Source organism: Xiphias gladius, chromosome 7 (genome assembly GCF_016859285.1).
Source record: "Xiphias gladius isolate SHS-SW01 ecotype Sanya breed wild chromosome 7, ASM1685928v1, whole genome shotgun sequence".
In the NCBI taxonomy this organism is placed as follows: Eukaryota; Metazoa; Chordata; class Actinopteri; order Istiophoriformes; family Xiphiidae; genus Xiphias; species Xiphias gladius.
The window spans coordinates 7,698,410-7,712,916 of NC_053406.1; the positions used below are offsets into that span (position 1 = coordinate 7,698,410).

Sequence of the window (14,507 nt, forward strand, 5' to 3'; positions counted from 1 at the left end):
AAAAATCAAACACATACCACAACATACTTTTATACATGAACACTGTCAAACTCTCTCAAGCTTACAATGAAAACTGAGCTCTATCTATGATCAAAACAGATGACCACATAGAAAAAGAATATCATCGAAGTGAAAATGGACAAAAAAAGCTGCTACATGAATGGAAATGGCATCAGTGATTATCCTGCAGGAGCCGTGTTGATTTCATACAGTCCGTGGTTGAATGCTTCTATTATCACTAGACATGTGCTGTATATGTGAAATGAATAAAGACTTCAGTGAACTAAATGAATGTAATAACCTGTGATGATGATGTACCCTGGTAAAGCAAAAAACATCAAGTGAAAAAGAGTTTTTAAGGCTTTGTTGAGAAGAATTTCAATTCCTTGAAGCAGTCCAGTGTAGTGCAGTCTGTGATGTGACAGAGGGATTTTCTCTGCAACATTAAGCTCCAAGTTGTGCCTTGAGTGCTTCCGGTTTCCTTAAAGTGCCATTTTTTCTGGGAGCCTTTTATTCAGCTATGTTGTTATGAAGGCACCAGTCTTGAAAACTGCTTAATCTCTCTCTCTTTCTCAGGTGAAAGAAGTTATAAAAACATTATTTCAACAGTTATCTACCAGGAGATAGATTTATTCCCTGAATAAAGTTAGTCTGGTGTGACAGCAAAATGACCAAGTGAACCGACAGTATTCACTGAAGCTGTCATATTTGCATTAAGCACCACCTGTGTGTAAGCCAATGTCCTCCTCCACCTGGGGAAACACATTTTATTTTCACATAATCCTTTGAGTGGTTCACAAGTACATCACAGTGGCACTTAAAGATGGTGGCTCGGGAATAAATTGCACTTTAGTACATTAATTATGGGATCAGCTTTCAGATGTGAAACACTTAAAGGTGGAATAAGCGATTCTGGAGAAAGACTGTTATTTTGATATTTGAACTCAACAGCAATAAAAAATACACCCCTCCCTTCAGTTCTCCTTCAGAAGCTCTGCCCCCCAAATTCATGGACAGGCATTGCCCACGCAACAACACAATGGCGGAATCCAGGGCAACTTATACGGCGTGGAAGTGGATACTCTTTCTCATGGCTGAAGCAAAACAAACATTAAAACATGTAACATCATCAAACCAACAGCATTCACAAAAACACAGCATCCAAAACACAACGTAGTAAAACTGGCCAAAGATAGTTGTTTAGACTGTTTTTACAAAAGTACAGTGGCAGAAGAAAGGACTTTAGGTTTGTAGCTAAGCTAACAAAGAACGTAACATTACCTGGGATAACATTTCAAATTATGTATCCAATCAAATAAATCCACTGTGGGACCAAACTTCTGTTTTTAGGTCTTCGTGGCTATATATATATAACTTGGCAAACTACAAAGTAAGCACAATGTCCGTGGGCAAGTAATTTAACATTACCGGACACACAAAGGTGACACAGGTGCCTGTTTGCTAACTAACCAGCTGGAGTTAGCTTTCGTAAACATTAGCAAACAGGACAAAACAATACTGACCTACTGGCTCTGTGAAATGTAGCAAAGCTAATGTTTTACACACCTGTCAAGCAGAAAGAGAGCAACCTCTGCATCCGCTTCATGCCTTTCAACTCTTGGAGGTCTCTCCACCATAGTTTCACGTCGGTCCCGGTGGACCGTTAAAAATCCACAAAGTTTTTACTGACCCCATCAGTCTCTTTATCGACCCTCCCTGTGTGCCTGTCAGTCGGGGTGCAGGCCAGTCCCAGCCGATAAGTCTGACCATGCAGTCTCCACTGTTGGAAAGCCTCACAGATGTTAATGCGGGTCTTCCCCCTCACCTGATTGTAGCCCTTCTTTTTCAACCTTTGCTCCCCAGACCTTCTGCTCTGAGGCTGTTTCTTGACGGTCTCTCCTTCTCTGTGGTGTAGCAATTATCGTCTCTCTCGCTCCCACAGCCCCTTTTTATCCCCTTCCCCCTCCTATGCACGAGTATGATCACCCCAAGGTGCTGATGGGCTGAAATTGTCAATCCAAGCCACTTTCTTTATTTCTCATATGCAGAACCAGGCATGTGTGCGATTTTTTTTTCAGCACACAAAGAGAACGGACGGCTAGCGGACCATTATGAGATATTCACTAAATTTGATAAAAAAGTGTATTAGATTAGAATCGCTTATACTACCTTTAACTGGTGGAGTCAAGCAATTGGAAAAAAATCTGCAACATGTACAATAAGTAATGAAATCAAGTCATCCTTGAATTTCCATTGACCTGCAGAGATATTTTGCGCAATCCCTATGAAACTAGGTTTAAATAACCCGGGATAAACCATTAAAAACACACACAATATCCAAACATAACTACTGGTTCTCCACTGGCTGGCCCTGAGTAGTCGCTCTCCCTCTGAAGGCACTGCAGATTGTGCTAACCGGTAGAACTGTCAGGAGGCATAAAGGTGACATTCTCTGAGGTTTTTTCACCGGCCTCGAGCTTCCTGCTTCGTTGTGACTGAGATTGCTGTGATATAAGACAGTTCTGGCTTGGGTCCAATATGGCGGTGAGAAGGCGAGATTGTGGCACATCTGAGTTCTCAGCAGCTAGTGGCCCTTTGGCATCAACTGTGGCAATACTCTCCTTTTGACCAGCAGAATCTGGATGAGACGGGATTTGTAAATTCTGCAGGAGTTTGAGGTTGGGGTAGCTGCTGGACTCGGCCATGGCTTTGTGTAGACATTCAAAGACCGTGATACCGTTCAGGCTGCAGCTGGGGTTGCTGGCAGCCTGACACAGAAGCTCTGTGTGCTGGCGCAGCTGGGCAATGTCCTGCTCGCTGGCGTTACTTTGGCGCAGCAACTCCTTAGTGCGCAGTGTAATGTCCAACAAACCCGACTGTCTGAGGATTTCTACTGTGTTGAGGAAACGGCGGTGGCGAGTGCTGGTGTTGCTGTTTCTGTGAAGTCCTCTGGTTGCGAGGAAGGAGGAGGAGGAGGTGGTGTGCATGCTGGGCACAGAGGGGGAGCCCTGGCTCGAGGAAGCGGTAGCAGAACTGGAAGAGGACAGGCCATCTCTGGTTGAAGAGGAACATTGCTGCCCAGAGGCTGAGACTGCTAATTTGGGTTGCTTATAAAGGTGCTGCGCAGGTAGACTCTGAGTCACAGGTGTGTTATCACTGTTTTGTTCTGTGCATACCCTCTTGCTCAGATTCTGGGATTCATCTTTTGATGAAGATTTATCAGGTGGCTTCTTGCTGGGGTGTGGTGCAATGCGGGGGTAGGAGTTGAAAATAGGTAGGTATGTGCCATTTATTTTCTTCCCTGTGATGTTGGACTTCCGGGACAAGGGCTTGTGGACCTGCAGGGTAGTCGGCAACAAGTTAGGCTGCTGGAAAAGAATCATATGGGGAGCACCAGAACTGCCGGTCTCCCTGCTTTTATTTCTCCAGAGCAGCTGACCTCTTTTCTGGATCATTCCCGGCTGGTGGAATGGGGAGAAAGAAGAAAGCAAGTACGACACACAGAGAAAACATGCATCCAAAGGGGAATATTTGAAGGAGGGGCATGAGTAAACGTACATTAGAAATAAAAAGACAGCAAATGTATACAAAAACTAAATTTACCCTTGTTCCTCTCTGTCTCTGGCAGATGAGCAATGACTAGCAGGAGCGTTCATTTATGGTATCAAAATACATGTCTACAAAAGCTTTGGCTTTAACTAGGAAAGTTAGAAAGTCAGAAGAAAATCATAGCCATGAATGAAAGGTGTGAAGAATCAAACCAAAATATCTCTGACATTTTGCAGATTCACTTTGCATCTCAGGTCTTATTGTGCAGTGTCTCTGGCTATACACTGCCCAGTGAATATCGTAACTCTTATATTTGTTTCTACATACATTTTAAGAAAATCATTATTAGCACAGGAGTAGTGTCTATCCCATTCCCTACATCAGTGTCTGCACATACACGTGCCTTACCGGCTTAAGCACCATGTTCTTGATTATGTAGATGGATGGCAGCTCATGGCCTGCTGGCATCAGGGTAAGATTTACAGGATTTCCACGCCCACGTTCTCGGTTTTGGCCTGGCTGTGAAGTTTCTGCACACTCGCTGCCTCTGGACTGGCTTTTGTTGCTATGCTGGTCCTCCACATCTGTCTGTTGCCAGTCTGAGACATCTGCAGAGAAGACCGAACAGAGAACTGAGACATGCTGACTGATACAGAGTAAAGCCATGCTTAAGGGGATATTTGAGCTGCTGTGACATAAGTTATTAGTGATACTGTTGCATTTTTTCATACCATCTTGCTATGTAATACCAGCTTGTGTCAAAACATTAAAACATTTACTTTATGTTCATAAAGTGTCAGTGTCCAATTATACAGTGTTGTTCCTTCAGTAGTTAGTGTTACGAAAGTAACAGATTTTTCATGTTTTGGCTCTTTGGATTTTAAATGAAATGGTGGCTATGAGGTTGAAGTGCTGACTCTCTTTTTTCCATCAACAATGCAGCAGGATAATGATCCTTAACATACAGCCACAGCAACCAAACAGGTTTTATGATCCAGTGGTGAGATATTCACGATTGGCAAAGTCAGTTACCTGAACTCAGTTTAACTGGGCAGTTACAGTGTTTCACTTCCTATATAGTCAATTTATGGGTGATAGACTTTAGACCTTCAGTCATTGGCAGCAAAGAATTTCTTCTGTCATCTAAAAGGAGTTGTTACCACTGCGATGTTTATTGAAGTGGTCACTTTTCTGATAAGCACAGTTTTAATGTTATTTGATGCTATAAAAAGGGGTGCGACGTCAAGATTGACAGCTCTGTGTGATCGTGATTGAGTCAGGTGGCTGGACCTCAATATCACGGCTCGACCCCCCAATCGCTAATGCGTAGACTCTAGCTCCAAATGAGGTCACCGGCACAAGACGGCAGCGCCTGTATCCGGGATATGTTGGCTCTATTTTTGCACAGTGGAAGGAAGTGGAGACGCGTCGTCTGTCTTTACATATAGTCATTGGTACATACACACTGATCAGCCACAACATTAATGTTGGCTAAAACTGGTATGTGGCTGAATGGTGTGTGTATATATATACACAGTATATTATATATATATATATATATATATATATATATATATATATATATATATACATACACACACACATGTATACAGTATATAACTGGTAACTGGTTTTAATGTTGTAGCTGATCAGTGTATATGGAAGTCTGTAGGAAACAGCCATACAGCATCAAACTTGGCAAACTGTTATATCTCAGACACATTTGCTTCAACTCACCAGAGTAGCCCGAGTCTTTTTCTGAGCTGCAGTTGGAGCCCCTTCCCCTGGAGTCATCTGTGTCTTTAGCATTACGTAAAGCCAGTAGAGTCGTACTGTTGCTCTTATCTTTTGCATTCTTGCTGGACGTAGCAAAACAACCGTGCTCGCTCAAGCAAGGCTTTTCCTTTGGCATACTGGACCCTAGTGAGAAAATACATGATATCAAGACTGTCTCTGAATGCTGGAAAACACCAGCATAAAAACATAATTTCAGACCTGTGATAGACTGATGACCTGCCCAGGCTGTACCTTGCTTATCACCCACTGCATGTTAAGATAGGCTCCAGCCCCTTATGGCCATCTGTACAGAAAATGTTCTTTTGCGTTTAGATGCAAAACGTACAAATTAATATTGCTGCTGGCTTATAATTACTTAAAAACTCACATATCTAAATATTGCTAGATTTTTTTAATTTCTTCATACTGGTGTTGTTTGAAGCAATGAATACATATTTTGAGTGCACCATTATTGAAATGCCTTAGATGACAATAATGACAGCATTTCAGCTGCACCAGTATAATTAGAAAAAAAAAAAGAAAAAGACTAGGTCAAAAACTAGTGTGGCTGGACCGTCCTTTATCTATTTGCTTCTCTCCTACTCTCTGTGCTCACATATAAGGTATTTTAATACAGTGGAATCCCCAATAAAGCTGTTCTCATTTACATGTTTTTCTGTTTCTGTTGTCAGACAATGGAAAAAGTATGAAATTGTGACTGAAACGCGGCCCATTAAGACTACATGTTAACCAGCAGTCACTTCCAAGCCATTTCCAAGCTGCTGCTCTGCACTGCTAAACCTTGATTTTATAATGGTGATGTTGTCTGACAAATTCACCATACACAGAAGTTGAAAATAACAGCTGTGCTGTGATTTTGGCTATATTTACGCGCTGGGTTGGCAACACTGCCTGTAAACACCCCCCTGATGATGCAATAGAAACTGTTTGCACTAATTCATTTTGAAAAAGCAACAGCCAGTGGGGGAACTCCAACACTAGGCTGGCCGACCAATGGTGTAACTCCATCACGCACCTACTCACTCAGTTACTCAAGGAATTTCACATTTATAGGGCTTGCCCCGATGTTGTGGTCCAGCCAAAAGAAAAAAAAAACAACAACTGTTCTGTTAATGTTAGATACTTCCAAAACAGGTGTCACGTTGCTCCTCTTCTCTTTAATATTGGGCAGTCTGTAAAAATATTTGCCTGAATAGTTAATTTGTTTGTGCAGTCTGCGCAACAGTTCTATAACATTTTAGCATCGTTTCCAATTTTTTTCTCCACGTGCATCCACAATGGCACATACTACAGGTTGTGTGGCAACCGTGGCAACTCACACACAATGACAGCATGTGCATCCCCTCTATTAATACCTAACAGGGAATACTGAGCCTACTACTCTGTTTACTTGACAGTACATTTACTCATTTGGCAGACGCTTTTATCCAAAGCGACTTGAAGTGGGTGTCAACACTAAAGCAAATGGTAAAGTTTACCCATAAAAAATAATTCAAACTAAGAGGCAGAGACATGGAGCACAGAGTAAATTCATGTTTTTACAAGATTGTTGCAGCTTGTCCAAGTTAATGCTGAGGTTTTATTTTCTCTTTCACGCACAGCAGCATGAGAACAATAAATCCTGAAGCTGTAGCAGCCAAAATGGCGTCTCACATACAGTACACTGACAGACAAAATTTCTTCTCACATTTTGTCTGTCAGTGGCATCTGAGAAAAACCTGAGAACTGAAAGAAATGCCTAAAGAGGGGCATTTAAAATAAACAAATATACGACTAGGCTTTAACTGATATACCTCATGTTAACATTAGTACAAGGTTATAAAGGTTGATAGAACAGGATTAAATAGTAACCTGTCCACACATGGTTCCAGTTATTTAACAGGACCCTATTGTAATACAAATCCTTTGTCTACAACGAATTATAATGGTCTTTCAATAAAACAGCGACACACAATTACCCTATGATGCATATAGGTACAGCACTCCTCAGCTGTAGATACAATTTGTCAAACAATCAGATGATTTTTGCTGTTTTTCAAAATGCTTTTTGTATGTAGTTCCTGTGTCCTCCCTGAGGCACTGGATGCCATTGCTGTAATTTATAGTCAAAGTACAAATCCAAAAACTGAAGAACACAGACTACATCGGAGGCTGTATCGGCTTTTATAGCTGACCCTGCACAACATCAGCTGTGTTGTTTATTTTGAGTTATGTGTCTGAAAGAGGAGCATAAAAGGTAAGTCTTCACTAGGACATAAGACATTGATATTCACATTTTAATCTACACTGCAGCAACACTCTTCTGGGTAGGAAACATGTATCAGGCCTGCAATTGGTATTTGACTTTTATAATAAGCTGTGTAACTGCAGTGCAAAGTTATGTCAGGGCAAATTTTATTTAAATAGCCCAAAATCACAGCTTAGCCTCAAGAGGCTTTACATTCAGTACAGAAGGGAGTGGTTCCGTGAAGGCAGCAAATCTCGCATTCAACTGAAACAGACCCCCCCTGTCGTCCCCCCTTGTTATGTAACACTCAACTTTGAATCCGGCCCCTGTCTTACGTGCACTCTCTCTCACACTGGTCGTAACCACATACAAAAGACACACGAAAGCAGAAGCGGATGAACTTTTAAACGACATTGTGCGTCGTGAAAAGCCATGTGAAATTTAAAAAAAACGAAAACTTGAATTGGAAGCGTAGAGATTTCGCAAAAGCACGTCTTTTAAAAGCTAATTGATTCATCATCGCTTTTATCTACACCGGAAAACTTACCTTCAAAATGTGCAATAGCCAGTTATTTCCAATTAAAGTCGTTTTCCCTCTTGTGCTCAATTTTCGGGCGCCGAGCAACGCTAGCGTTAACAAACAGGACCATGTTGCAACTGTTATCTGCCGGAATTACAGCAAAAAAAGTGATTCATTTTCCTCTTTGTCAAATATGCAATGTGATAAGACTACAGTGAAAACTGGCTGAGCTTTGACGTCTGTCAAGTTTGTTGGAATAAGCAGCAGCATATCCGGTTGGTGTCAATATAAAATGCTAAGCTAAAAAAAAAAAAAGCAAAAAATAAAACGCTAGGATTTTATTAGTAACACCAACTCGTCCGATAATGTCCAGCGCTATCCAGTGTCTTAGTCTTTGTTATATATTGCTCAGACAGTCCTTACCTGATGGTTTATCCAACAGCAACTGTCACGCTTTTGTTTTGAAATCCCGGTAGCTGATTCCGGCTAGCTTGACGGCGACTTTGAGGTGACGACGAAATGTTAAAAACAGTGAGAGAGAGAAAAAAAAAAACAACAAGGACGATACTATGTCATTAGATCCGGGGCGAAGGAACAAGACTGAGCCAAAGCAGCCCACCGATAACACAATTAGACACGGTGTTGCAAGTGTGTGACTGCATTACCTTAGGTGAACCCAGAGCCGCTTGTTGGACCACCTACCAGACACAATAAATACGATCCGTCCGTGCACTAAACGGCCATTGGTCCGTGAGACAGATACGACAGCCAATCAGACGTTAATGCACGTGTAGCAGCCAGACAGTGGTAGTAGAAGAAAACCCAAGAGTACAGAAAACAGAGAGGGGAGAGGATTGCTGGGTAACAGTCACGTTTAGGATAAAGATAATATTCATGTGCCGAAAAAGAGGGATTCAGTGGAAATCACAGCTGGCTGAGATATGCACCAGAACATGATGTGCAGATCTCCAGTCATGCTATTGGGTTTTATTCCAAACAGCAGCTGACCAGCGATCACAGACTTTCACACCTGGCCTGTGATCAGAAATCTATATTGTCCAATTAATCTTGTTTGCTGCTTGCTGGAATGAAAGCCTGAGTACGCACAATATTTCTGCATGTGGTCAAGAGCTCATTTTATGCAACAGGTGTACAAAAGTGATACTCTACAGGAAGTTTTAGAGTATGCAGGGTTGTAATTTGTGTCTTTACATTTAATGAAGAATACTGTTGATATGAAATTGTGCTGTAGCAGCTGACCCACGTTTTTTTTTTCTTCTTCTTTTAAGCTGACTCCTTTGAGCCATTCAGATGTGTCGGCGTGCCTGCCCCCTGTGAGCAGGAGTGGCCAGCAATGCAGCCAGAACACGGCCCTGCTTTTGTGTAGAGCTGTAGTAACAGCCTGTTGGACTAGTAGAAATGCAGAAATTTCATAAATTTTTGCAAAATAATTTGTGAAACATGATACTTTGCAGCAGACACTTTATTTTTACATTAAAACTTCACTCACAAATAACTAGATAGAAAGCCCACATCCTCTCCACAATATGACAAGACAAGGACATCAGTACAATTCAAATATTTTCTAAATTGGCTGCAAGATAAGATCATAAAACTGTTGTTCCACTAGGTTGGCTAAATCCCATGCATGCTAAATGCATGCAATTCTTTGTCAAACAATGTTTGGCATTAAATCTTTCACACTTCTTCCTCACCCATTTCCATGGTAATTCCTCAGCATACAGAGGCTTGGACCACACAGGAGTCAAGTCCTTAAGTTATACTGGGCTAATATCTCTACCTTGAAGCTTTCAAGTGCGTATGCCCAGCAGAGCAGAGGCGTTCTTTAGACCTGGATGTCTGCTGACATGCATAGTCTCTGGGGAGGAGAATTTAATAAAAGTAGCACAGGTCTCTCGGGTTTGGGCCTTGGCTCCAGCATTGGCCAGAATGTGCATGATCCTCAGCAGGGCAGTCTCACTGAAAACCACAAAAGCATACAGATGTCAAACTGACAGCGAGGATGGACGGTGGCCACCAAGAACACCTGGAAAGTAAAGCTTTGCAGCTGTGAAGTTAGGACCACAGAGAGCCCAGAGCTCAGTGGCTACAATGCTAATGATACCAGGGCTAGGGCATTTAAAAAGGGTATTGTGGTCATCACTCAATGGCATGTGATACAAGACGCTTGGACAAGGGGAGCGCATCTTAGCAGTCAAGATACACACCTGCCGACATGGACGCTGGAAGCCAGACACCAAGCAGCCTCCCCCTCTGGTGTCGGGGGCTCCTGCAGGACCTGGCGGGACAAACAGAGGGCCGCTCCTGCCAGCTGCAAAGGCAGAAACACCACACACTGGCTCTCCAGGAGAGACAGCTCCAGCAGGTAACGAGCCATCCACACCACCTGGTGGCGCAAGTGACAGGGTGGGATGAAACTTCAGACCTCACTGACACTTCACTGCTGAGGATGCTTCTATTAAAAGTATTAAGGGGGGGGATGGCAAAAATGAGTAATCGGACAAAGAAAATCAGCCAACAAGCTACCTTAGCACTGCAGCGAGCAATGGAGGCAAGAAGCAGAAGAAAAACCAGAGGGGGACAGTAGGACAAATCAAACTTCAGCCCACAGAGGACTTTGCGCTCCATTCGCAGCAGCTGATGCTTAGTGTAGGTATGATCCATTAAGTAGCAGAGTCCAGACACCTGGAAGAAGCAGCACAAATAGGAAAAATAATTTCTTTGACAAAAAAGTATGATTAAGTATGAAGCATGATTAATCTATTTATCAACTGACTTTCTCTGGGCATTCAAAACTCTCAACTTTTCTGTCACAGTGTTTAGCGGACACCACACGCAAATCATGCAAGTTTAACGCACTGTAACTTTATTGCTGGGGGGAGAGCTGAGCCAGCCATACCTCAGGGAGGAGACACTCTTCCTTCTTTGCAGCAAGGAAGAGGCAAACCATGCCGAGCAGCTGCAGATTGGCAGTGGTCACCTTGATCTGACGCAGGGAGCAGTTGAGGAGGTGTATGGCCAGATAGAGGGTCTCTTCCTGGAAATGCATCATCTCCTGGTACGAAATAAACAGGACATTCAAGATTGAAAACCACTGGAAAGACTGCTTAAGATATTTTATTTTTTGGTTTGTGTGAGGAAGTCACTGCGCCTGGCCAAGAAATAGTGCGGTACATAACCCCCATAAAACTGTAATTTTGCACACAAGATGTGTGTTAATTTGTGAGCTCTAGATGTGCTGAATGTGATACCATTGGCGGGAGCCAGGCTAGCCCGTTCCCCCAGTTTCCTGTGTCTGTGTTCAGCCAAACTAACTGGCTTCCTAATTAACATACAGACACTGGAGTGTTACTGATCTTTTCATCTAACTCTCAGTAATAAAGTGATTCGTCATCAATTTTAACATGAGCTCAAATGCATCCCTAACCCCAACCAGTTATGTTTGTAGGGTAGGGGGGGGCAGACTGACACATTTTCAGACTACTGTTTTAATGTAGCATAGATGTGTTTTCAATTCCCCTGACAGGCCATCTAACAGAGCCCAACAACAAGCACAAGACCTTAAAGTAACTCAATATTTAGACAAGCTTTGTTTTGAGGAAGAAAAAGAAACGCCTACCAACAGTGAGACTCACATGAACTTGAATGAGCCAGTCTACCAGGACAGCTCGAGTGGAATCTGTGAAATGCCGAGGCAGCTCAGCATTGGGAAAAGAGTTCCATGTTTGAGTTCTCTGCAGGTTGGAAACGGAAAAACAGGAGGCACACACTAAATAATTAGAAAGCTACGTTGCGATAAGTGTTTGTCTTCTAGGTTGTCCCTCTCGTACAATGAGGGATGAAGACTGTGCAGCCCATTTCAGGGATAATGTTCCTTCCTTAAATTGAAAAATATGAGAAACATACTCTGACATGAAGCAGTTTAGTGACCTCTGTTCATGATGTCTCACCATCATGTCCAAGAACATATCCCAGGCGTATGTCCGGTCCCATATGAGGCCCAGTTTCTCCAGTGCTATCTCTACTTCATGGCGCAGCAAGCTGGGCACCAGCGCCTGTAGGCTGTGAAGACCCTGCAGCCCATGAGGGTAAAGAAGCACTTTCTCCTCCACACAAGCGTCTACATCTACACAGGATGGAAAGGAGGACAAGACAATGTCACACAACACACAAGCAGATTATTTTTCGCCTATTTTTAACAAAACTATCAAATTATCTCCGACTAACTTGTCATGGAGTGTTCATGCTACACATTTAGGCATCTAGAAGGAAAAAAAAATGTAGCTAAGAAAACCTCAAGCAAAGTGGCTATTTAAATTTCATTACAACATTTTACACAAACAATCCATTTCACAGCAAATGTCATTCTGATAATTTTATTAAAAGTGTAGAAATTGGGATTATCCCCACATTAAAGTGCATTTCTCTTTGAAAGAAATTTGAAAACCTTTTGGTATTGATTACACTACCAGTTGAGTGTGTCTGACTGTCTTCGTGGAACCCCATGATGATGCCTTCACTTGTTTGCATCGATAACCTCCTTTCCTGCAAACAGACAACACCTTGCACATCAGTGCAAAATGCATCTGCAAGTGGAATTGTAAGAATCATGACAGAAAAAAAAAAAACAAAATACACCAAGCTGATGGAACAGCTCGATTTGACAGATCAGCGTGATTACGAAGACTAGCTTCTGTTACTACAATGGGCTCGCCCCTTCACATCCTGACATTATTCCTCTAACCACTTAGTCGCCATCTAAGACTAATATGCTGGAAAAAGAAGTTAAAACAAGAACAAGGATTAGAGAGACGCTGTGATATGTTTTGGGTGAAGGTGACAGACAGGACAGAAGGCGTACCCATCTGCGTTCTGGCTCCATTTTGACAGGGGCCATCCTGGACTCCTCAACTTCTACAGGCTGCCAGCGATCTATAGGCCCACAGGCGTTAGCCCAAGTTCTTAATGGGGCTCTCCTCTCATCCGCCTGCAGGGACAACAGAGAGTCTTCACTGATCTGTTATGCCCATCAGTTTTTATGACCACAACTGAGACACACCAACAAAAAAAAAAGGGGTTTTAAAAAGTGATGTAACTGTAAGGTGGCTGCAGTATGATAACTAGATATCAGTGGACAGTAATGCCAAGAAATAAACTTGATCAAATGGTGATTCACTTCTGGGCATGAAGACTCAGGGTCCTACCCCGGCCATCTAATCACAGACACCTTGACACCTGGTGAATGCACTTACTTTCCTGACAAAACAGAAATTCTGCAGGAATGCATGTAGAATTTGAGAAACAGGATTGAGACCCAGTGGGCCAAGCCTTTTTAAAGATTTAATAGTTAAAACAACTTAATCCGAAGAAGCATGGGTTATCCGGGGAAAGCATAAATCAACGAGTTTTCTCGTTGATTGAGTGATTCCCCCCCAACACACTCCTCCATATCTTTTTATTTTCTTTAGAAAATGTGATTATGACTGGTCTCTTGGGCGCGCTGTTCAGATGCTCACCCTCTTGTGTAAGTCCAGCAGAGGCTTGGAGTCGGAGAAACCGGTCCTGGCCATGGTCACAGCCGGAGACAGAGTTCCCGTGCCGGACCGCTGCAGCTACTTATCCACGGGTGTCGGCGGAGGACCGGAGCAGAGGGCGGCCATGCCGCCCGGGGAGCAGCTAATAAAGACAGGTGGGCCGCACTGATTAGGGCGAGGACTTCCGGCCGACGCTTGGAGAATAAACCCGGTTTTGCTCAATGCGATTGTCATTTTTTTTTTTTTAATGTAATTTTTTTTTATTTGAAGTGACAAAAAGTTTATTTGTCAGGCTTAAATGTCACGGGTCAGTGTGAAACAGCTTGACATGCACCATGACATAGCAACATTTTGTTAACCCGATATTCAAGATCTACCGAAAACATTTTAACGCACCTCAAACAAAAACTTCACATCTACTTATGTGCTGTTGTGGAATGACTTGAATTGGCCGTCATGCAATCTATATCTGTGCAGTTTATTATCCCTGCAATAAATCATGACTATCATTCATTCATTTTTTTTCTTGGTGTGGATTGTTTTGTCAACCCTCATTTACATATTTCAGGGAGACAGAACAATGCAAATACTTTGAAATGTAATAAAATCCAATAAAACTATTTACTAAAGCCTCAAAAATTACCCCCTAGTTATATTAATAGCTCTCTGGAAATGCGTCATAGTCAGAGCTGTACCCAGGGTTTTAGAAATACTGAAAAGTCCAAAGTCCCACAGTGCGACCCCACCCGTCCGTAGAAATTTTTGAATATTCTCCAAAAAAAAAAAAAAAAAATCCCCCTAGATTTTTCTAGATTCATTTAACTGCTAAAATATACTTTGGAAAATGTAATCTCCCTAC

General features: G+C 42.4%; 2 protein-coding genes across 10 annotated transcripts; both read right to left on the bottom strand.

Moving 5' to 3' along the window:
- Positions 1 to 1,675: 1,675 nt before the first annotated feature.
- On the bottom strand, positions 1,676 to 8,827 carry LOC120792380 (CLOCK-interacting pacemaker-like). Of its 8 annotated transcripts, XM_040131532.1 has the most exons (6): positions 8,759 to 8,802; positions 8,517 to 8,594; positions 8,121 to 8,237; positions 5,287 to 5,469; positions 3,958 to 4,157; positions 1,676 to 3,461 (listed from the first exon to the last, which is right to left on the bottom strand). In XM_040131532.1, the coding sequence occupies exons 4-6, from the start codon at positions 5,459 to 5,461 to the stop codon at positions 2,412 to 2,414; spliced, it is 1,425 nt and encodes a 474-aa protein (XP_039987466.1). In that variant the 5' UTR covers positions 5,462 to 5,469; positions 8,121 to 8,237; positions 8,517 to 8,594; positions 8,759 to 8,802; the 3' UTR covers positions 1,676 to 2,411. The 8 variants fall into 8 exon arrangements, with proteins under 8 accessions (XP_039987466.1, XP_039987469.1, XP_039987472.1 ...); XM_040131535.1 differs by lacking the exon at positions 8,121 to 8,237; XM_040131538.1 differs by lacking the exons at positions 8,121 to 8,237; positions 8,517 to 8,594 and adding an exon at positions 5,578 to 5,629 and having other exon boundaries at positions 8,759 to 8,783.
- A 731-nt stretch (positions 8,828 to 9,558) lies between these two features.
- On the bottom strand, positions 9,559 to 13,832 carry LOC120792002 (cyclin P). Of its 2 annotated transcripts, none has more exons than XM_040130971.1 (9): positions 13,631 to 13,832; positions 12,976 to 13,162; positions 12,584 to 12,659; positions 12,065 to 12,240; positions 11,750 to 11,848; positions 11,014 to 11,169; positions 10,641 to 10,799; positions 10,322 to 10,500; positions 9,559 to 10,073 (listed from the first exon to the last, which is right to left on the bottom strand). In XM_040130971.1, exons 2-9 carry the CDS (start codon positions 13,009 to 13,011, stop codon positions 9,905 to 9,907), a joined length of 1,050 nt encoding a protein of 349 aa, XP_039986905.1. In that variant the 5' UTR covers positions 13,012 to 13,162; positions 13,631 to 13,832; the 3' UTR covers positions 9,559 to 9,904. The 2 variants fall into 2 exon arrangements, with proteins under 2 accessions (XP_039986905.1, XP_039986904.1); XM_040130970.1 differs by having other exon boundaries at positions 12,976 to 13,101; positions 13,631 to 13,830.
- Between the last annotated feature and the right edge of the window lie 675 nt (positions 13,833 to 14,507).

Coding starts and splice junctions, on each gene's coding strand:
- LOC120792380 (XM_040131536.1), bottom strand. CDS start 5,461: ATGCCAAAGGAAAAGCCTTGCTTGAGCGAGCACGGTTGTTTTGCTACG. Junction 4,158..5,286: donor AAAAGACTCGGGCTACTCTG/GTGAGTTGAAGC, acceptor TCTTCTCTGCAG/ATGTCTCAGACTGGCAACAG. Junction 3,462..3,957: donor AGAACATGGTGCTTAAGCCG/GTAAGGCACGTG, acceptor CCATTCCACCAG/CCGGGAATGATCCAGAAAAG.
- LOC120792002 (XM_040130970.1), bottom strand. CDS start 13,684: ATGGCCAGGACCGGTTTCTCCGACTCCAAGCCTCTGCTGGACTTACAC. Junction 12,241..12,583: donor CAGTCAGACACACTCAACTG/GTAGTGTAATCA, acceptor CATCCTGTGTAG/ATGTAGACGCTTGTGTGGAG. Junction 11,170..11,749: donor ACTGGCTCATTCAAGTTCAT/GTGAGTCTCACT, acceptor ATTTCGTACCAG/GAGATGATGCATTTCCAGGA.